The sequence below is a fragment of the Mandrillus leucophaeus genome, unplaced genomic scaffold, assembly GCF_000951045.1.
Source record: "Mandrillus leucophaeus isolate KB7577 unplaced genomic scaffold, Mleu.le_1.0 Scaffold850, whole genome shotgun sequence".
In the NCBI taxonomy this organism is placed as follows: Eukaryota; Metazoa; Chordata; class Mammalia; order Primates; family Cercopithecidae; genus Mandrillus; species Mandrillus leucophaeus.
In genome coordinates this window covers 275,094-299,496 of record NW_012109253.1, presented here as the reverse complement: position 1 = coordinate 299,496, position 24,403 = coordinate 275,094, and the positions used below count along the sequence as shown (strand labels likewise).

General features: G+C 37.2%; 1 protein-coding gene across 1 annotated transcript in view; it reads right to left on the bottom strand.

Moving 5' to 3' along the window:
- The window catches only part of SPATA16 (spermatogenesis associated 16), a 254,565-nt gene that overhangs the window by 207,927 nt on the left and 22,235 nt on the right, over positions 1-24,403 (bottom strand). The window contains exon 2 of the mRNA XM_011968612.1: positions 21,477-22,106. Coding sequence (XP_011824002.1) covers positions 21,477-22,088 — 612 coding nt within the window. The 5' untranslated portion in view covers positions 22,089-22,106. The remainder of the gene's footprint in view (positions 1-21,476; positions 22,107-24,403) is intronic.

Genomic DNA, 24,403 nt, shown 5'->3' with positions numbered 1-24,403 from the left:
AAGCATTTTTAAGAGAAATGACATTAGACTTGGTGCATTAGAAACAATATCAAAATCTAAAAGGTTATAATCTCTAGTAATAAACAATTCCTAAATTGCCAAAGGAGCCCTTGTGGATTTTACAATCTCCTTATATAAAAGAAATAATGCTTTTATTTATATAAGAAACTTACTACTAATAAAGAGCTTTCTGATTTTTAGAGACTAAAAATAATTTTTAATAAATGTTATTGCTAAATTACTATACCATTTCTCAAAAATATGAGCATGTGCTTTAGTTTAGAGACAGTTACCTTACACTGTAAGAAATGGGCATTTGGGTCAGCGCTGGCACTATCATAGGATGGTAATCAGGTTCTAATGCAAGTTTGTAACTAAACAGAAATTAAAAGGGGAAGTCATTTTCTACTACTCTACAAAGAATACCAGAATTACATAGGGGAAAACTTACTTGCCCAAAAGGGACTTTTTGAACTTATTTTGAACTTAAAACCACTTAGAAACCCATTAGAAAACTGGGGTGAGATAATAGACATAGAAATGGAAATACACAGAAAAGCAAGTGCAAATGACTCTTAAATGTAGAAAAAGGTACTCAATTCATAATAAGAGAAATGCAGATTTGTCTTATACTCTGATTGTCTAAACCTATTATTTAGGGAAAGGATAAAAAACATTAGTAATACACTAACAAGTGTAGAATAAAGGAAAGAATAAAGTGGATAAACTGGTGAGAATAAAGGAAAATAGACTTTTTAATACACACCTGATGGGGGTGTAATTTAGCAATATTTTCTGAAATTTCAATATGCAACCTCTTTCATTTGAATTTAGGTAATGTATCCAGCAGATATATCTGTATTCATGCAAAATGACATGTGTAAAAGGTGATTTATTGCAATACTATTTCTAGGAGCAAAACACCGGAAACAGCTCAAATGTTTATTAATAGGGAATATGTATCCTTAACATGACAGAATATTATACAATCATAAAAAGGAAGAAATTTATTATATATTGATATAGAATAACCACTAACACTTATTTTTAAGCAAAAAGAATTCAAGTTTTAGAAAGAATATCATATACAGTAGTCCCTTCTTACCCATGGTTTTGCAGTTTCAGTTACCCATGGTCAACTGCAGTCCAAAAATATTAAGTGGAAAATTCCAGAAATAAACATTTATAAGTTTTAAATTGCACACTAGTCTGTGTAATGAAATCTCATACCATTTTGCCTTATCATTCCTGGCATGTGAATCATCCTTTTGTCTCGCATATCCATGTTTTAGATGCCACCCACACATAGTCACTTAGTAGCCTTCTTGGTTATCAGATTGACTGTCCAAGCATACAGAGCTTATGTTTAAGTAACCCTTATTTTACTTACTTAATGGCCTCAAAGTGCAAGACTAGTGATGCTGGCAATTCAGGTATGCCAAAGAGAGGCCATAAAGTACTTCCTTTAAGTCAAAAGGTGGAAGTTCTCAACTTAACAAAGAAAGAAAAAAAATCATATTCTGAGGTTGCTGAGATCTACAGTAAGAACAAATCTATCTATAAAATTGTGAATAAGGAAAAGGAAATTTGTATTAGTTTTGCTGTAGCACCTCAAACTGCGAAAGTTATGGCCATAGTTCATGATAAGTGCTTACTTAAAACAAAAAAGGCATTACATTTGTGGGTGGAAGGCATGAACAGAAAATGTGTTCTGATCGATGGCAACATGTTGCGTCAGCAAGCATTGAGTCTGTACAAAGGCTTCAGAAAGGGATTTCCTGAAATGAATGACACCAGGCCATTTACTGCAAGTAAGGGATGGCTACACAAATTCAGGAATATGTTTGAACTGAAAATTATAAAGATTACTGGAGAAGCTACCTCTGCCGGTGAGGAAGCTGTTGCTCTATTTCCAGCAGAGTTGAAAACGTTTATTAAAGACAAAGGACACCATTCAACAAAGCCAGTCTTCAATTGTGTGAAACCTGGATATTCCTGAAGAAAATATCCAGTAGAATCTGCATTTGTCAAAGGAAGCACAAGGGCATAAACCATGGAAGGACAAATTAATGTTGGTACTATGTAGCAATGCTGCAGAGCATATTGCAAAGCCAGGCACAGTGAACAGAGAGAAGAACCCACACACTATTAAAAAATTAAAACAAAAATTATCTGCCCCTCTTCTGGCAAAATAATCAGAAAGTATGGGTGACAGCCATCTTGTTTATGGAATAATTCCACCAATCCTTCATCTTAAAAGTGGAAAAAAAAAATACTTGGAAAAAGAAGAGTTGGAATTTAAAGCCCTATTAATAATAGACAATGTACCCAACCATCCTGAATCTGTTTGCCACTAAAATGAAAATGTTGAGGCTGTATTTTTAACTCTATATACAACCTCGTTCTTTCAGTCCCTTCACCAGGGCATCATCCAGTTCATAAAGGTCACGTGCACTCACTTGCTACTTTATCTCACTTAATCAGCAATTGATGTAGACCCTAATCTGGACAATGTCATGCTGGAAATCATTCACTATTGCTGGTGCAATAACATTTACCAAAGCTGCAATGAATAAGTTAAAACCAGAAATCATAAATTTCTTCTGGAAGAACGTACAGAGTAAAGCTATGAATGATTTTAAAGGCCTCTTGGGGATAAATGGGGGTTAGGAAAATCATTTATGCAGCAAGACAAGGTGATAGGGAGAGATTTGCCGACATGCATGATGAAGAAGTGGAAAAGCATATCGAAGGCCGTTGATAAGTGTTATAAAATGAAGAATTAGAAGAGCTTATTGAGTCATTTACAGAGAGAAGACTGTGAAGAAGAAGAAACTGAAGTAGAACCAGCAGCTTGCACCTACCAAAATATGCCATGGTGCTTCTAATGGCATAGACATTAAAGGAAAAAAGTTATGGAACACTATTTTCTGAGAGAATGCAGCATTAAAGTCACCCATATGATCACTAAAGGATTACAACCTCTGCAGCAACACTTTGATAAGTTAAAAAGAGATAATAATGTCAGAATACAATGTTCTTTTAAAAGGATTTGGCAAAAATAAACCAACCAACCAACCAAACAAAAAAACAAAACCTTCAACTATCGAGGATCCCCAATCATCAACACTGTCTGCTTCTGACATCCAACCATTGACATTGTCATGGCTTGATGACTCAGGATCACTTGAAATAGATAATCCTCCTTGTGACATAGCATCAGAAGGTCAATAGTAGTGTAACGATACTTCACAATGCCTAGGTCATTCACCTCAATCTCATCATGCAACATTTTGTTATCTCACATCATCACAAGAAGGATGAGTACAGTACCATAGGATATTTTGAGAGAAAGAGACAGAGAGAGAGAGTGAGAGAGACAGAGAGACAGAGATAGAGATGGAGAGGGAGAGACAGAGGGAGACCATATTCACATAACTTTTGTTACAGCATATTGTTCTAATTGTTAGCTATTGTTGTTAATCTCTTGTTGTGTATAATTTATAAATTAAACTTTATCCTAGGTATGTATGTATAAGAAAAAACATAGTGTATATAGAGTTTGGTACTATCCACAGTTTCAGGAATCCCCTGGGGGTCTTGGAATGTATCTCCTGAGGATAAAGGTAGACTACTGTACTATTACATTGTTTATATTTATTAACTTAAAAGATGAACAACAGTTGCCCATTTGGAAGGAAATTTTGTGGTTAGAGAATAGGGATAGAAAGGAGCCATTACTCTATACTATTTTCTGCCTTGAATTTTGAACTGTGTAAATATATTACCTATTCAAAAAATGAAAGAGTAATTTAAAATGGATGAAACAAAAGCAACAAGTGGCACAGCACATCTCCTTGTGATACTCATGTTGTGTGGGAGTGAGTTGATAATTTACTCAAGAATTCCACTGTGCTTGTTCCTGTCATCAGAATGCACTTATGGAGAGGTCAAAATTCCATCATAGGCACCTACACCCCTCTTTAGCTTCAGCTAAGCCTCTGGGATTCATTTTCATCTTTTCATATTTCTCCTTTCACAGCCTAAATTAACAAGAGGCAGTGGGCAGCAACTGTGTGATTCCTTAAATGGATGTCCCCACATAGAAGTTGGTGTTCTCTGAATGCTTCTTTGAAGAACTGTGCCTAAATTAATCAGCCCACAAACGGCAGTCTGGGACCTGTTTTAGAATGCACTCCCAGTGCTCATGCCACTAAAGCTGAGAGAAATATACAATAACTCAGTTTTAAAGTATCTGTGAGGATACCTCTCTATGGGAGCCAGAAATGCTGAGCAGGCTGCTTAATGTCAGCAGTGGTCTCCTGTTGCCTCAAGTATTACAGCACGATATTGCACTGACTTCTTTTGCTTAAGTGGATACTTGATTGCTGTTTTCATAACCCAAATAAGTAATAGGATATTCAGTTCATATATAATTTGAGGCTAGTATTAGGGCTGAGCTACTTTAAACCAACTTGGGTATTTTTTTTGGTCAATTAATGAATGAAGTTTTAAAGTTATAATATAATTGAAATAAAAACAAAAGAACCAGCTGGTGTAAAGCTACCAGCTTTCAACATTGACACACTATAAAGGCATCAGAAAGTGTGAATATGGTTTCATTAGTTTTCACTTTTCATCGTTCTGCTTGGTATTTTAAAATATTTATTTGTGTGTTTAAAACTGTACATGTCAACAAATAATTATAATCCTTATCTCAAAGGCAGTTCTAGGAAACATCCAAAGTAGAGTGCATTAAAAGCACAGATCACATAAACAGCACACACACACACACACACACACACACACACAGAGTAAATTCTTGTTTATCAATTTTTAAAATTAATTTTTAAAACACAAGGTAAATAAAGGTAGCTACTCCATTAAAAATATGTGCTTACCACTATATGTACTGGTATGTTTCCTCTGAAGCAGTCATAAACAATTATTTAGTAATGTTTCAAATATCAAAAACAAGAGAAAAATTCAATAAATATAAATGAACATGTCAAAATATACAAACAACTTTGCTGACTAACTTTAAAGGTGTATTATCAAAGCAATTTATCTTCATAGCAGTTTACAGAATTCTAATAAACCTTACAGGTTTTCTATTAGTGCTGTATATACATAGAAAAAATGATACAAGAGAGGTACAAGTAACTAAAGGAAGAAAATTACCCTTACACTTTACTGGGCATGAAAGACTCCTTTCTTTTTTTTCCTTCGGGCTAGGGCTTACTGAGCTTTGAAGAAGACTTTCAGTGCAAGTGGATTACATATTGACCTCACTTGGCCTAGACCATTGACCAATTGGAATTGCGGCGGGGATAATACTTGCTGCCCCAAGCATGTTTCACCCCCTCTTTGAATGAGACACTCCAAAAGCCTCATTCCAATTGTGCTGGAAATCTCTCCTGTCACTGTTGCTCACTGTCATGTACAGGGCAATGTAAACAAATTACTCCATACCCTAATCAAAAGGTTGAGTATTCTCTCTACTTTCTTCATCTTAAGCTGGGTTCTCAAAGGAACCCACATCCCCTACAGTCTCTGTCACATGGAGGTTTTTGTCTTTCCTGTCACTTAGTACAACATTGCAGAACACTATGTCATCTAGATATTCTACTGTCGTTAACACTGTCACCTACAAGACTTCCAATTATTTTCCCTCATTTACTAAGACTTGACACCTGGATTATGGTCATCTTTGCTCTTCGTCCTGACATCATCTGAGTGAGTTCAGATATCTGGCTGTGAATGAATCTTCTAACATCCTGGCCTTTCACAATTTTATCTCCTCAACTCCTCTCTAGCTTAGCAACTCAATCTCATGAAATTGCTAAACCTCTCAAAACCTATACTCTAGATCCCAGAGTACTACTCCTGGACCAAACCTCCAAGCCTTTCATCTCTTTTACTCCCATATCCTCCAACACCTTTCCTTTCATCTTCAGTCCCTGAGCCACTATGCATTCTCTTCACTGGACATCTTTCTTCTGTCCTCTCCTACCCAGCTCAGACCCACAGTCCACCATTGTAACCACCCTCTCATCATTAATCACAATTAATGGTTCTCCTTTCTCATTCTTTTCATCAAAACCTCAAGTCTGAGTCAATCAAAACTTTTAGATTCTCAGAGACACATTAGACAAAATCATATAACTGCAGTTTATTGTCAGGTAGATTCATGATCCCTTTCCTTAGAGAGGTCCTGAACCCTTCCCCTTATTCCTACTCACCTCCTATATAATTTCTCTCTATAGTCTGTCTAATCTAGGGTTTCAAGTCTCAAATTATTCAATCGCTTTCAATTCAATTAAAACACATTTAAGTTAAGAATTTTCTCAACTTATCTTCTACCCAAAGAACTCTTCCTATCTCAATGGAACAGGTGCTTACATGTTCAAATATTATTGTGTTAGGTCATTCTTGCATTGTTTTAAAGAAATACCTGAGGATGGGTAATTTATAAAGAAAAGAGGTATAATTGGCTTATGGTTCCACAGGCTTTACAGGGAGCATGATGCTGGTATCTGCTTCTGGTGAGGCCTCAGGGAGCTCTTATTTATGGTAGAAGGCTAAGCAGGAGCAGGTATGTCACATGGCAAGAGCCAGAGCAATTGGTGGGGGAAAGAAGGATGGGGGAAGGTGCCACAAACTTTTAAACAATGAGATCTCAAGAGAACTCACTCACTATTGTAAGGACAGCACCAATCCTTGAGGGATCCACTTCCAAGACCCAAACACCTCCCTCCAGGCTCCACTTCCAACTTTAGAGATTACATGTCAACATGAGATTTGGAGGAGACAGCCAGATTGTACCATTCCACTCCTGCCCCACAAATCTCATGTCCTTATCACATTAAAAAAACATAATAATGTCTTCCCAATAATCCCTCAAAGTCTTAACCCATTTCAGAATTAAGTTAGAAGTCCCAAGTTCCAAGTCAGGAGTCCAAAATCTCATTTGGGAGTGAGTTCCTTCCAACTATGAGCCTGTAAAATAAAAACAAGTTATTTATGCCCAAGATACAATGGAGGTAAAGACATTGGGTACATGTCCCAAATAAAAGGGAGAAATCAGCCAGAAGAAAAGGGCTACAGGTCCCATGCATATCTGAAACCCAGAAGGAAGTAACTAAATCTTAAAGCTCTAAAATAATCTCCTTTGCCTCCATGTCCCACAATCATGGCAATCCCAATACAAGCGGTGGGCTCCCAAGGCCTTAGGAAGCTCCTTTCCTGTGGCTTTGCAGGGTTAAGCCCCTGTGGCTGCTCTCATGGATTACAGTTGAGTGTATGAGGCTTTTCCATGTGCCAGGCACAAGCTGCTGGAGGTGCTATTGTTTTGGGGTCTAGAAGGTGGTGGCCCACTTTCCATAGCTCCACTAGGCAGTGACCCAGTAGGGACTCTGTGTAGGGGGTCCAACTGCACATTTCCCCTCTGCACTGCTGTAGTGGAGCATCTCTGTGGGGGCTCTGTCCCTGCAGCAGACTTCTGCCTGGACACCCAGGCTTTTCCATATATCCTCTGAAATCTGGGCAGAGGCTGCCAAGCTTTCTTCACTCTTGCACTTTGCACACCCACAGGCTTAACACCACATCAAAACCACCAAGGCTTATGGCTCCAGGCCTCTGGAGTGGCAGCCCAAGCTGTACCTGAGGGCTTTTGAGCTGCAGCTGGAGCTCTAATGGCCTGGATGCAGGGAAAAGTGTCCTGAGGCTGTGTGGGGCAATGGGGCACTGGCCCTAGAACACGAAACCATTATTTCCTCTAGGGCCTCAGGGCCTGTGATAGGAGGGGCTGCTATAAAGATCTCTGATAAGTTTTTGAGGCCTTTCCCCCATTATCTTGGCTACCGGCACCTAGCTACATTTTAGTCATGCAAATCTTTCTAACAAGTGGTCGCTCTGCAGCCTGCTTGAATTCCTTTCCTGACAATGCTTTTTCTTTCTCTGCTACTTGGCCAAGCTGCAAATGTTTCACTTTTATACTCTGCTTCCCTTCTAAATATAGAGTGCAACTTTAAGTCATTTCTCTGCTCCTGCATCTGACTACAGGCTGTTAGAAGCAGCCAGGCCAAGTCTTGAATGCTTTGCTGCTTAAAAATTTCTTCTGCTAGATCCCCTAGGTCATCACTCTTAAGTTTAAACTTCCACAGACATGTAGCTAAGTTCTTTGCTAAGGCATAACAAGGGTGACCTTTGCACCAATTCCCAAAAAAGTTCCTTATTTCCATCTGAGACTTCATCAGTCTGGCCTTCACTGTCCATATCACTATTAACATTTTGGTTACAATTATTTAACCTGGTTCTAAGAAGTTCCAAAGTTTCCCTCATCTTCCTTTCTTCTTCTGAGCCCTCCCAAACTCTTTGAACCTCTGCTTATTACCCAGTTCCAAAGTTGCTACCACAATTTCAGGTATCTTTATAGCAGTGCCCGACTCCTCAGTACTAATTTCTATGTTAGGTAATTCTTGCATTGCCATAAAGAAATACATGAGCTTGGGTAATTTATAAAGAAAAGAGATTTAGTTGGCTTACAGTTCTACAGGATTTATAGGAAATATGGTGCTGGCATCTACTTCTGGTGAGGTCTCAGGTTGCTTTTAATCATGATGGAAAGTGAAGCAGGAACAGACACATCACATGGTGAGAGCAGGAGCAAGTTGGGGGAGGTGCCACAAATTTTTAAATAACCAGATCTCTTGAGAAATCACTATCTTGAGGACAACAGCAAGCCATGACCCAAACACCTCCCACCAGTTCCCAACTCCAGCATTGAGGATTACATCTCTGCATGAGATTTGGAGGGGACATCCAAACTATATCACTAATCTTTCCATCTGTCTCCAGACCTTCATCCTTTTAAACATCCTTAGAGATTTTACCCTTTCAATCATATTTTCACTGACTTATTCCCTCTCTCTATGGGCCCTTTTAATATAATAATGGCCAGTGGTCATATTCTGAAAGAATTTGAAAATCAGCCCATCATTTTGCATTTCTCTTAGGCTACTGTCCCATTTCTACTTTTCCTTTTCAAGCAATTCTATAGGTCGTGCTGTCCACTTCTTTTTCCAAACTTAATTTTGTTCTGGAAGTTGGCTTTGTTCAGAAAGGCTGTGCCCTACAAGACCAGTTTTCCCTGGATTACAAACAATAAAGTCAGCTTTTAATTTCAGATGGTGGTCTATTCTTTTAACATGAGTCTTTGAAACTACATCATATGCTCCACTATATAATGAGTGCAAAGACTAATTGTGCCAATACATAAAATTTCGCAGTAAAAATTATGCTTGCTAAGTTTTAGTTGACATCTTGAACACATAGTTAACATAGTTAGTCCAACTTTTCAGGTCAAAACTATTTCATCCCTGGGCTTCTTAAACTAGAGGGTGTTCAGACCCATTCTTGAGAAAGGAGGCTTCTTGGTTGGGTTTCAGTGATAACCATTAAAATTGTTCTCTCCAAAGACCCTTGACAGCCAAACAGGTTATTCTTTACCCTTAATGCTACTTTTAGAAACTCTGTAACTAGCAATTTCCTCAAAACCTTGAGTCCATGAGGAGTAACGTATTACAGTTTTCTCTCAATTAATTTCTTAATCTCAGAGATAGTCCTTTCTGCATTATTCACATTTCTCCAAAATTCTTTCCTTATCCTTATTTTCCTTTTACAGTTCAGGTGGCTTCAGGTACTGGTGACTCCTCAATGCCTGTCTTTGATCATGAACTTTCCCCTGTGCTTCCTGCATGTTTCTAGCCAACAAATGTGCTGCTCCAACTGGGCTTGCCAGCAGACTTCACATGCAATATATCCAAAGTTACACTCACTAACTCTGCAAATTTTCCTCCCTCCTTCCCTCTGTCCCTCCCTCCCTCCCTCCCTTCCTTCCTTCCTTCTTTTCTTCCTTCCTTCCTTCCTTCCTTCCTTCTTTCCTTTTTCTCTCTCTTTTCCTGTCTATTTATATTTCTATTTATAGATAGATAGAGATATATCTGGATATGTAACAAAGTTTTTACAAAGTAAAACTTATCTTCCAATGTTCAATGAACTCTGATATTTTTTATTGTATTGAATTTTTATTCTATTCCATTCCTTTCTATGATTTCAATTAAACATAACGCTGATTACAATCCATTAAATTGATTTTACAACCCAGCAATGGGTAATAACTCAGAGACTGAATACTATATTTTCTCTATATATACACTGGAGTGATAAAGCAAAATTAAAAATTAGACTTCATCATTTCCCCATGTTGATCCTTTCTGAAGGCATTTTGTTGCCTGCTGTATAAAATCTCAGAAGGCATGTATGGCCCCTGACAACCTGCCAGCTTTTTCAGCTTTATTTCTCCCTATTCATTCTTCTCTGCATTTACTACCCTAGCAACACCCAACTCCTTCCTATTTTACCCTTGATGTTTTCTCTTTATATTCTCTCATACTTTTACCCCTCTAGTTGTTTTCCCCTAAAATCAAGACTTGGATTATGGCAAATAAAATGTCTACTATAAGCAGAATATTTTAGATGCAATTAAAGAATAAATAAAGAGCTATGATTGTGGGGTTGAAATCCTATGCTTTCCTGTAGCTCCTGTAGTAACCAGCACAATGTTGCTAAAGTAGTAACTACTCAATAATATTTTTTATGTCCTTTGCTGATTCCCAATGGATCCATTTGTTATAACTTTCCTGTCCAAGAACTCACCTTTTGCCTTCAACATCAATTCCAATGTCCTCTTCCTGGTTTGGATCCTCCAGAATCTCTATCTATCCACCCTTATTTTATAATAATGTCTTTCTTTGGCTTGCTCATCACTTTGCTGCCCTTCTGTTTTATCCTTCTTTCATCAAGTTCGCCATCCTTCTAGTAATGTTTCACACATCATACTCATCTTCCTTCCCCTCTCCCTCCCCACTTTTCCATTTAGCTATTTCTGTTTTGAAGTTCACTCCAAAATCCTATCTTTTCCATTGGTACTTCATGTATTTTAATCTAGGTATCTTTAATGGGGATAATAAGAGTTTCCAACCCACTGGTTGGTTGTGAGAATTAGATAGGTTAATATAGATAAAGTGCCTGCCACACACAGTTGTGTTCATATGTATATATCATACACTCCATTGAATTTTCTCATCCTAAGCCTTTGTTCTATACAGCCATTGCCCATCACTGAACACTTAATAGATTTCTAATTGTCTTGCCATTATAAGACTTCTTTCTAAAACCTGACTCAAATTCCTTGAAAACCAAAGCCCTATCACATCACATCCTCTTACCCCAAAGTCACTCTTATAGTAACATTCTAGTGACTTAATAATCTGTGGTTGATTTATTGGTGTAATTTGCTCTGCAAAATCAATGATCATTTATTCATAGATGAATATCATCACTATCATCATCATCATCCACCCAAACACTCTAGAAGATATTTATTTATAGATATGAAATATATTTTAGTAGTGGCATTCAAGTATATATGAATCCAATGTTCTAGGTATTCATAACAATTCCTACAAAACAAGGGAACCACACTGAGTGCATTGAAAATCTGTCTCTGTCTCTCTCTCTCTCTCTTTTTTTTTTCACTCCCTAAGTAGTTACTTCCTATTCTCTGATAGAAACAGAATCATCTCTCAGGCAGAAACAAAGTCCTCTCTATTTTGGTGAATGTCAAATGAGGCAAAAGAAGAGTTACATAATTTAGTAGAAATTGAAACTAAATTTTCCTTTAATATTTTTCTAGATAATCTGAATTGAAAAAGCAATTGCAACTTTACTCTGCATTACATTTTTGTGAACACATTAAGGTGGATCTCATCTACTTACTATTCAAGAGTCTGTTTATGAAGTTGTACGTGTATGAAGGCTGCAATGGAGTACATAACAGAGGAAAGAGAGGGAATTGCTGTTTTTAAGTCTATTTGGTTTCAGTAGACTGATACACATTTGGAAAGTTGGATAGTGAAAGAAATGTTTCACAACATGATCCAATACTTAAGTCGGAATCATCTGACTTAAATTTTTCTGGGTGTCAGCCCCAAACAGTCTTCAAACTGATTACAATTTAGGGTTGTGTAAGACTTCATCACAATTGGTTAGGTTTTGATTCAGAGGAATAACAGAGTTAACTATATTTAAAAATTTCATTAACATTTACTGTCATTTGAATCAAACAAATAATGGCCACCTGTAAACTATGGAAGTAATCCTACTGATGAAAAAGATCTTGAAAAAGATCTTTCTCAGCTTCCTATGGATTAATTGTCCATTTTTTTTTGGTGAGGTTTTCACTTATGGGATGAACTTAAAGTTTCAGAGACACATACTAACTAGCCATTGGCCCAAGTTCAGTATCAATTTATTTTTTAGTATTAATAGAAAAGTAGTTATTAAGTTAATTTGCTTTTTAAATGAATATGATATTATTTTCAGTATAAATTTTCAGAGTAAATTTTCATGACAATTTAAACTTTTATGTAATATTTTTAAATAGCTTTGTGTGTTTATTTATTAATTCTCTTTCAAAAGTTATATGTGTGTTAAAACCTATTGTGATTTTTAAAAGAGAAGGAAGTGATGAGTATTTTCAATGCTAGTGGTTCTCCATGTTAAGCTGCTCCATAGTCAACCTGGGATTGTAAAAATACCAATGTGCCAAGAGTGATCATTGCCTGGACCCCAGATAATTGTATTGGACTCTCTGAGAGTGGATTTGGGCATCTGTGTACATCTAACAGCTCCCCAGGTGATTGTAATTATACAGTCATGTGCTGCATAATGATGTTTTGGTCAGTGACAGACCATATATATGACAGTAGTCTCATCAGATTATAATGGAGCAGCCCTATACAGGTGTACCATTTTTTATTTTTCATACCGTATTTTCACTATATCTTTTCTATGATTATGTACACAAATACTATTGTGTTACAATTGCCTACAACACTCAGTACAATAACATGCTTTGTAGCCTAGAAGCAGTAGGCTTTACCATCTAGCTTAGGTGTGTAGTTGACTATGCCATCTAGGCTAGTGTAAGTGCAATCTATTATGTTTGCACAATGACAAAATTGCCTAATGGCACATTTCTCAGAATGTATCTCTATTGTTAAGCTACGCATGACTGTATTAACAACCTACAATGTTCATAATCTTTTTTTTATGGGATGTGATTCTCCTTTCATTTGTAAAGTGATACAAATTATAATGTAGGTTTATTTATTGAAAATTCTCCTACTAACCCCCCTTCCATACTCTACCACCATCTAAGTTATGGGAAAACTCTCTCCTCCCCAAGATGGTCAATGCCTACCTCCCGACTCTCATTTGGCCCCCTCTTCCACTCTTCCTGTCCTTTTGATTCTCTCCAAATCCCTCGTCACAACTTCTCCCATGTTATGCGTGCTGCATACAAATAGGAATTGTGGCTGTGTCAATGGCTGCTTTTGTGTGGGAAAGGGAGGGGCTTAGCATGAGTCAGATGAGTCAGAGGGTGGGTGTGCAGCACAGCCAGGACCATGTGGATAAAAAGCCTCGATAGTAATGAACAGTGGCCCATCAAATTGAGTAATTGCCTCAGATATATCTCCTATTTCTCATCCCTTTTATGTAATACTAAGCCTGAAAAATATTTTGCTTCTTTAACCAATAATCAACTCTCCTCTATGTATCTTAAATCTTCTAATTTGTTTTTTATTCCACCGGGGTTGGGATGATAACCATTGAAGGTAAATAAATTACAGTAAAATATGTTGGATATCTTTCTAAATGTCCACTTAAAGATCACATTTCAGAAAAAAAAATTTAAATATAAACACTAACACACTGAACTACAAATAAAAATACATAGCCCTAAAATGTAAATGAAGTATTGGAATTCAGGCAAGCAAGACCCAATTCCTTGTCTCTACACTTTGAATCCTTGAGGGCAGAAACTGTATTTTATTTATATTTGCATTTCCAACATCTAGCATTATGCCAGGTTAAAATAGCTGGTAACTGCTAGTGGTATTAACATACATTTTTCTTATAATGGCAAATTCTAATTTTCTAGAGATTTGTACTTTAATCAGTGTTTAATTATTACAAGGTAAAATTAAACACATTAATTATACAAATGTATATAATAATAATTTTATCTTAGTTTTGAGGTTAAAGGGGAAATTCATTTCTTATTTTCCTCCCATGTATATTCGCTATATTTGCTAACATTTTCCAAATTTTTTAAAATCATTAAATACTTACTAGTTATGGTGTCCCTGTACGGAACAAAGATGACATCAATCAAGTTAAAATCTGAATATCTAATCTTGAACATGAAGAGTTCACAGTCAGTTTATACTTGACAACTAAGAAACAATGGGCTATCTCTAGAATAACAATTTGTGCATTTAAGCGAAGGCTTATATTTGTGCGAGAGGCAGTTAATAGTTCAACATAGTGTTTGGTTTAGATCACTGCTTCTCAAGGGAAAATAAAGTAGAACACGATGCATTATTTTGTCCCTTGCTTTGGTTAAATTTCAAATATAATTAAGAGAAGACTAGAAATTGTTAATATTAATCAAAGGGTTTGGGTTATGGATGTTAAAAAATGTTGGTAAACACATAGTTGGGCAAAATCCTTTGGAATGTTAAGCTTTAAATTAAACACATACCACACAGGGAAATGAGGGACTTGAGAAGTACAGCGACAACTTGTACATGAATTTAGATTTCATTATGTTTTTCAATAAACAATTCCTGATATTCTGTGTGAAAGCACCTTATTATCTATCATTTCTACTTAATGGCATTCTAAGCAGCTAAGAAAGTTGCTCAAAGTCACACAGCATCAACACAGTGTCAAACACAGATAATCTGACTCCAAATTCAGTGCCCTGTTCATCACAGCTCTGGACCCCTGCAGCCACTTAGGAGTATGTGAGCTAGTGCTTACTGCTAATTTACTAGAGCGGCAATGGCAGTCACTTGAGAACCTACTAGTGGTTTGGTATAAATCCTTCTCAGAGTTGTCCCTGGACCAGCACTATGAACATCATTTGGGAACTTATTTGAAATGAGGCATCTGGTGTCCCACTACAAACATAATGCATCTGAATCTGCATTTTTAACAAGATTACTGTACATTTTTTAATGCACATTACAGTATGAAAAGCAGTAGTGTAAAGAAGTCCAGATGTGAAATCAGGGGACCTGAATTCCATCTCAGCCCTGCCACAGACTAGCCATGGCACTTGAAGTAAGTTGTTTAATTTTTTTAGAGCATCAGTTTTTCTGTAAAATGGGATGATAATATCCATCTTAGAGAGGGTTATTACAATGATTGTATGAGTAAAAATGCCTGGAATGTGAAACCCTGTCTCTACTAAAAATACAAAAATTAGCCAGGTGTGGTGGCATGCACCTGTAATCCCAGCTACTCAGGAGGCTGAGGCAGGAGAATCGCTTGAACCTGGGAGGCAGAGCTTGCAGTGAGCCGAGATTACACCACTGCACTCTAGCCTGGGTGACAGAGCAAGACTCCATCTTAAAACAAACAACAATAACAACAACAACAACAAAATGCCTGGAACTCAACAGGAGTTTAAGAAATGCATACTGAATTCATATACAAATCCACAGATTATAATGAGACAGCTTAGGCACTCAGAGAATTCAGTGAACCCCTAAATTTCTGATTATGTTGCACCAGAGAAATACCTGTGCTAGAATTTATTTAAATTAAGCTTTCTAAGATATCCACATTTTTGTGCTCTAGAGAGTTGCTACAGTAATTCTCAGCAGAGCAATTACAGGTGAGGCCGCCCTGTAATGAGATATCTTTTCTACTTCATTAAATAAACCCCCTTGAATGGGCTCCGAAATGGACCTGTCTTGAAGCAAATTCCATTATCTTGGAAGTAATCTCATAAGAAGGGCCCGGTGCGGGTTCAATCATGTTGGATACCTAACATTTACCATAAAGAATGTGTTCTAGAACAGTGATTCCCAAAAGCTTGTTTTCAGACCAATGCTTTACCGATCCAAGGGAAAATAAAAAATAAAGACAACATAGCTTTTCATAAAATTAAAATATAACTATTTTTAAAATATCCTTCATTTTGACAGTATGACCTTTCTATTTCTTTTTATCTTTCCTTCTAACTTTTATGGGTAAAACTGCTCCATATTTTATGATTCAATGGTGGTAATAGATGGTAATTTTTGTAATGTTCTTGTACAACACAAATGCAATGTCAACCCACTCTCCCCCTACACACACTTAAAACATTTTTTATGGATCCTTGAAATGAGAAAATTCTGAACTATTGTTATAGAAACACCTGCTTAAGAGGAAATTATTTTCTATAAAATCAATGTTGGACATACAACATTTTAAATTATACAATGTAGGGACCAAGCTACAAAGCGTTAATTGGAGGGCAAATCTGTTCTGTGTAGGCATATCAGAGAGTGTAGTGCTCCTCAAACTGCAATGTGCATAAGGACCATCTGGAATTTGTTAAAATACAGATTCTGATTCTGCAGGTCTGGCAAGGTCTGGAATTTTGTATTTCCAACCAGCTCACACTTAGAGTAGCAAAGGCACACTGGTGAGCCCTGAAGCCAGATAACCGGATCCTGACTCCACCTCCTCTAGTTTTTGACCCTTGAGTCCACCCTTGGTTTTCTCATTAGTAACACAATAATACCAGTACTATCTCACTGGCTTGTTGTGAGAATAAAATGGAATAATGAATGTAAATAATCCCAGAATGTAAAATATAGTACCTGACACATATAAAGAGCTCCATAAATATGAGTTATTACTTTAACTTCACAGACCAGTGACTGGAGCGCCAAGATATTAAAAAAAGATTAGCACCTCAAGGGTCTGCTGCATGATGAAATCAGAGGAATTGAAAGTTCTGGTTGGTAATGGATGGGTCTTGTTCTGTCTTCTTTGATGGGTTGAGTAGGATTGTTTGAAGCTGTGAATCTTAAAGGATACATATAGATTTGTTCTAATTCAGAAGGTGGAAGCCTCTTAATTATTAGGATCCTATGATTAAGATTGAAATGGTGGTATTGTCTAAGTTGCATGCTCGGAAGTTAGAAAAACCTTCGATAATTTCTTTGAGTGTTGTTCCAATAAGTGACAAAAAATATGATTACTACATCTTCTGTCCTTTCTGTATTCCTAATTTATTAATCTCTGCCTACTTTTTGTTGACAGCCAAGCAATTTATTACATAGTAGTATGTATTACTTAATATGCAAATATAACTATATGAGGCAGTCATTTTTTTTTTAAATAGAATCCCTACTGTTTTTGTAGTGGGGAAATTTGTATGGCTGTCTTTTAAAAATTGCAGGGAATAGTATCTAGGCATGACAATATAAAGTAATATGAATTTGTATTTTTATCTTCAGCTTACACCTTTTGCCCTTATTGGTTTAGCTTCTGGTGTGAATACAAACATAAGAGCATATGATGACTGTTTTTAATAAAACTTGAGAAAGATTGATGAGGTGGTCATAGAGCTAAACACCAATTTTACCCATATAACTGATTCACCTTTATACAGTAAAAAGAAAGCATGCAAAAATAAGTTATTTCATTAAGCATGTTTACATAAATGCCTGCTATGTTACAAAATCCTAAAAGACTAAAGTTGACTGTTTTTGGAAGTTAAACTGTTGTCTTCTGACTCATTGCATACCCTTTGACCTTAATCATTATAAAATGTTTTCATAAATATAGCTATCTAGTGACTATGTTATGAAAATAAAAGGAGTTAGTACTTTGTCAAGAACACAAAGGAAACTAACACATAAACAGAACATTCTAATGGGTTTATTAGACGCATTGGAAGTTATTATGTCACTTAATAAATATTTAAATGCCTCCAGGGCCTTCGCTCAGTTCTTACTTTTCTGTTTCTTTTTTGTGGCCTCACCTTTAATCACAGCCAGTCCTCTACATGCTCTTACAGCTGACTTCGCACCACATGTTTGGCAACCATTCTAAATGTCTCTGCTGGGCACTGTGGTTCACGCCTGTAATCCCAGCGCTTTGGGAGGCGAGGCGGATGGATCACCTGATGTCAGGAATTCAAGACCAGCCTGGTCAACATGGTGAAACCCTGTCTCTACTAAAAATACAAAAATTAGCCGGGCATGGTGGTGGGCGCCTGTAATCCCAGCTGCTCGGGAGGCTGAGGCAGGAGAATTGCTTGAACGTAGAAGTCAGAGGTTGCAGTGAGCTGAGATCACGCTACTGCACTCCAGCCTGGGCCACATAAAAAAAAAAAAAAAAAAAGTCTCATGAGCCTTCTCATGAGCCTTCTATGAGAGAGATGCTACTTATCCTTCAATACCTATTTTCTCCTTCTTTCTCAGTAATAGAACTTCTGAATGTTAGCGCCATCTGGAATAAAGACTGTATTTATTTCTCAGCCTCCCTTGCAGGTATGTGTGGCCACATGACTAAATTTTGGTTAACGGGAAAAAAACGAAAATGGTGTGCTCGTGGAGACACTGTGTGCCTCTGTCTTTCCTTTTTCTCATTTTTGGCTGGCTAGAATGTGTATTTGATGATACCAGCAGGAATGGTTATTTTGGATCATGAAGTCAAGGCCACTTCTTAGGAAAGGAGATATAACCTGGCACCCTGACCATCATATCATACCAGCCTTTGACTACCCACTTTTATGTATGAGAGAAATAAATTTCTACCTTCCTTCAGACACTTATTTTGCAGCCAAACCTAACCTTAATGTATCCACACTTGCTGCTACATCTATCAAGTGTGATCATTATCATTATGCCTTGGCCTCTATCATCCATCCTACCTTATTCAAAGCCATTTTAGGACTTAAGGAAAAGGGAGAGATGCCTTAAATGAAATGTGAGAGCACTCACATTTAATAAGGTTAAATTTAGAAGTTAAATTAGGAAAAAAAAAAAGAAAGTCTGAAAAGGCTACAAATCTCTTCCATTCCCAGTAGCTTTGTTTTATTGAGACATTCTAGCTAAGATTTCAAAGTTAACTCCCCAGATAATTAGACAAAACCTAGGCCAGATGTCTAAGCTAAGTTTTGATTTCAAAATAATTATTTTTGTTAATTATCAGTAATTAGTGTCAGCATCCAAAACTTTCCTTAAAACCCTGGGAGAGAGAAAGAAAACAGGAGAGAGAAAAAAAGAGGAAGTAGGGAAGGAGACAGAGAGAAACACAAGCATTATACAGTACAATTATACGGGCGGATCATGAGGTCAGGAGATCGAGACCATCCTGGCTAACCCAGTGAAACCCCGTCTCTACTAAAAAATACAAAAAATTAGCCGGGCGTGGTGGCGGGCGCCTGTAGTCCCAGCTACTCGGGAGGCTGAGGCAGGAGAATGGCGTGAACCCGGGAGGCAGAGCTTGCAGTGAGCTGAGATCGGCCACTGCACTCCAGCCTGGGCGACAGAGCGAGACTCCGTCTCAAAAAAAATAAAAAAAGAAAAGGATTAAAAAATCCTGATTCAAATTTTATAATTGTGAGCACTGGATTTTATGGAAAACTGGGTATTTTCTTTCATTTAACGCAGATGTCTTTTGCTTTTACCTAGACTTAATTTGAAGCTTTTACAGTAGCTAAGAAAAGATGCCTTTCTTTTTTCTTGCCAAAATGATTATTTTTCTTTATCTATAAAATTTATACCTTTAACCCTCCCTGCACCGGGAAAATAAATTTCAGCTGAAGATGGCTCTGGCAGAACTGCCTGGCGTTCTTCGTAGAGTCTTTCATTAGCATCCTTTTCGTAGATGGAGGCTGCGGGGCTTTAGCTCAAAAGACTGTTCAAAAGAACAGAGGATTCTTTTGGTGGTTTGTGGATAATACGGACTTTTCAGCATTTATTAGGTAGCTTAGAAGTTTACATAGTGCATCACACTTCCCTTATTTGTGTAGATGACCCTTTATGCGAGCAGAAATATTTATAGATGCATCTATTTGTGTGCTACCTAATTACTTCATATCTACTTAGGTCTCCTTTTGTACTTAGAGCCTTTTAAAATATTTAGGGGCACCCTTTGTCTGATGTCACCTATTAATAATTCATTGTAGTTGTAGTCATTTTAACCTGCAACTAACAATGAAAATAATACTTTACTCTTTAAATTTCACCACTTTCACGACAACATCTCACATTTGACTCCTGCTCACTCTCATTGCCCATGGTCAATTACTCTTTTCAGCATTTTTCTTTTCTTCTTTTTTTTTGTTTTGAGACAGAGTCTTACTCTGTTGCCCAGCCCGGAGTGCAGTGGTGTCACTATAGCTCACTGCACTCTCGAACTCCTGGGCCGAAGAGATCCTTTCAGCCTCCTGAGTAACTAGGAGTACAGATGTGTGCCACTATGCCTAGCTAATTTTTACATTTTGTGGAGACAGGGTCTCACTATGTTACCCAGGCTGGTCCAGAATTTCTGGCCTCAAATAATCCTTTCACCTTGACTTCCCAAAGTGCTGGGACTACAGGTGTGAGTCACCATGCCAGGACTTTATGGCATCTTTATTTAAATGTTTAATGGTTTGTCTTCCTCACCAGATGGTTAGAGGGAAGGAACCATGTCTTCATTCATTTCTTTTTAAATATCTCCAGTGCCCAGCAGGCATATATAATATGCATTGACATGTTTTCTGTAAGATAGTTTTGTAAAATAAAATACTACGTATGCACTCATCAATATAACAAGACCAATGGTGCATACACTTTGGTCCTTCTATAGGTACAGTATGTCATGAGCTAGTATAATTTTCCCACTACCTATTTTGTGTTTTAGTAGTGATTCTGAAGTTTATTTTAGTCCATGGGCTATTTTTTTATGCCGAGATAGTCACAGACTTACCTGTTTATAGATAGGAAGATAATTATTCATAAAGATCACTAGAATGGGGAGGAAAATAAAGTTTGATGGTAAAGTCAAATGGTGTTATTTTGTTTGTAATAAGTATCACGTATAAATTATAAGCACATGCTAAAAAGTAAAGATGGTTATGTTTAATCATGAGGATACTACATATCAAAAGCGGACAATTCATATACTCATTAACTGCCTATTTCTAGAGAATCTATATTCTACCCACCACCATTGTACTAAAACTTTATGGCTTTTATAGGTGTACATCTAAATGAAGAAACCAACTGCATTCTTAAAATATATCACCATTCACTTCAGGGTTTGTAAAAAGCATGAAGTGTGCTTTTGGGGTTATTTCTATATATCAAGTGCACACAGGCCTATTAATTTGCAGGCATAGCTTATTTATTTGCTTTATGTAAACGGGGAACTGCAAAATCCTGATATCATTAAATATCCTCACCTCATGATCTCTGTTTATTACAGTATGGTCAGAACCCCTCAATGCAATTGCAACTTTCCATTTCATAGCTTCCTGTCACCAATCTATATTTTCTTTAATCCCATACCTCAAGTGCTGTTCTGAACTGTCCTGCTGCCAAGGCGTATTTCTTTTGTCTATAGCAAGAGCTGGCATCCTTTAAGGCTACCTGAAGCCATTTGTCAATCTGAGGCAGAAAGCTGAAATTAGGTACACTCAAAGGGTCTACTATTTCAGCAACTCGGCATGTTGGCTGACTCCCAGTAGACATGAAGGACTCTACAAACTCATAGCGAACACCCACTTCATCAATGTAGACCAACTTCATTTCCACATCCATTATGTTCTTTAAGGGGATGTGAGGCAGAGGCATGGTGATTAACTGATTGTCAAGTTCTATTATCTTTGCCTCTTTCTTTCTAGTTGGCTTTTCTTCACCTTCTGCCTTCCGTTTAAAGGCTGCTTTCTCTAAATCATTGCTTTGTTTTTCTTTGATGCTCTTTGTCATTTTTATTCTTTCAAGTGTGATTTCTACCTGTTTACCTCCACAGTTTTTCTTAATCTCTTGTGGCATTTCCAGGATGTTAGGTGGGTGTGCTAAGGTGGACATTTTCTTGCTTGTGTTTATCTTTGGAACAAGCTGATCATGATAGATCCTATTCACTGCATTCTCCAAACTCCTACTGCTTCCTGCATCCATTGATCCTGCCCAAAACTCCTGCGGGGGCTAGAAAAAGGAAAGTAATTAAGGCAATATTTTGAATTCCAGTGGTTTAGACTATAGTCAAATTCATTTTAAACACTATTTTATTCATTATTAGTATTTGTTGCCTTGTAAGTAAAACTGTATTTACATCATCTATTGACTATTTTAATAGAGGAATATATGTGTCAGTCTCAAAACTCACCAAGATTAGAATTTTTTGTAAACACACCTAGACATTGTCTTAAAAAATAATCCTCCATGGCTGAACAACATTGAATGAATACATTAATGGGGTACCCAAACTCATTGAATAGGAAAATTTTATACATAGCCACTGAGACAAGAAAAGCCAAAGTAAGTCTATCTCAATATTAATTTCCTCAGAAAGGCAGGTGGTCTAGAACTCAGTATAAAATACATTACTCACCTGAATAATAGACTTGGGAGTCTAAAGAAACCCCAGCTGCTTTCTCTGAAAATCTTCCAAAAAATGTGAGCACAATCTTTCCTAAATTTGTTTCTTTTATTACTAATGAAAATCTCATGTTTAAAAAGCTCATAGACAACTATTGTTCACAACAGGCTTTAAAGAAGAAAAGCATGACCTTCAGCCTTACACAAATGTGAGCCATAGTCTATCTTCAGTCTACCATATTAATATATTTACAGTAATGGTATCAACAATGTACATTATATAAAGAGGAGATATTTTCCTAAAATATTAATGCTCAATATGTATAACTAATAGTCTTTTGATTCCAAGATTCTGCATGTTATGTGCTTCTAGATTTGTTTCAAAAAATCAAGTGTTCTAAGATATAATAATTATTTAGTATGGTTGGTTCCTGCCGTTTAGGACTCTTTCTTTTCACCTATCACATTCTATTCTGGAAACAACTTTGTGGAGTAAATAGGAACAGGGACCACATTTTGCAAAGAAACTAAGGGATAGAGGGATTAAGTTCCTTCTCCAAGGTCACATTGGTTGGTCATTAGCAAAACCTACCCATTCAGACTGTTATTACCTTCGTAGGACTGCCGCTCGCTAACCCCTAGCCTGGGATACTTCCTCTATAACATGATGTTCTTTAGTATAGCTAATAGACATAGATCGGACCACAAAGATAGGAGAAAAATGCGAGAAAGAAGGGCTGCATATAATAAGATAACAATGAGATAAAAGCTAACACTTGTGCTTTTATCGTCAAGGTCAGTGTCCGACTCAAGATAAAAATCATGAGTCACTTCTCAAAACTTACTAATGTTGTTGACTATTTTCATTTGTTTGTTTGGAAGACAGTAGTTTGCCAAAGAAGACTCTTAAAACCAAACACCGCATGTTCTCACTCATAAGTGGGAGTTGAACAATGAGAACATGTGAACACAGGGAGGGGAACATCACCTACTGGGGCCTGTCGGGAGGTCGGGGGAAAGGGGGAGGGAGAGCATTAGGACAAATACCTAATGCATGGGGGGCTTAAAACCTAGATGATGGGTTGATAGCTGCAGCAAACCACCATGGTACATGTATACCTATGTAACAAACCTGCACATTCTGCACATGTATCCCAGAACTTAAACAAACAAACAAACAAAGAGCATCTTGAACTGTGACCCATTAGATTTTTAAGTAAAGGAAGACCCATAACTGTTCCTATGGCTCTAACCTTTGAAGTACTTTCCCCCTCTGTATAATTGGACACATATGTCATCAGAAAAGGTTTACGGTCATACATGGACATATCAAAGGATCTACCTTGATGGTCTTTGTTATCTCATAAGAATGACTGAATTCCAATAATTCTAATAATAGCTATCTTGTTTATTAATTTGTAAAAGCTAAGTCCTAGAATATTTCCCCAATGATTCATAATGACACAGTAGAGTTGTGTTTCTACAGGATAAAACATCTAAGTTTGAAATTTTTACCATCCGGTGTTATGTTTAGTATTGAAGATCAGCATGACTGTGAATCACAAGCCCCACCAACAGCTTCACTTTGGGCAAGACCCTGTTTCCTTTTCATCTCTTAGAAACATTGCTGGTTAGGCGCGGTGGCTCATGCCTGTAATCCCAGCATTTTGGGAGGCCGAGGCGGGCGGATCATCTGAGGTCAAGAGTTTGAAACCAGCCTGACCAACATGGTGAAACCCTGTCTTTACTAAAACTACAAGATTAGCGGGGCGTGGTGGCACATACCTGTAGTCCCAACTACTCGGGAGGCTGAGGCAGGAGAATCACTTGAATCCGGGAGACGGAGGTTGCAGTGCGCCGAGATCATGCCATTGCACTCCAGCCTGGACAACAAG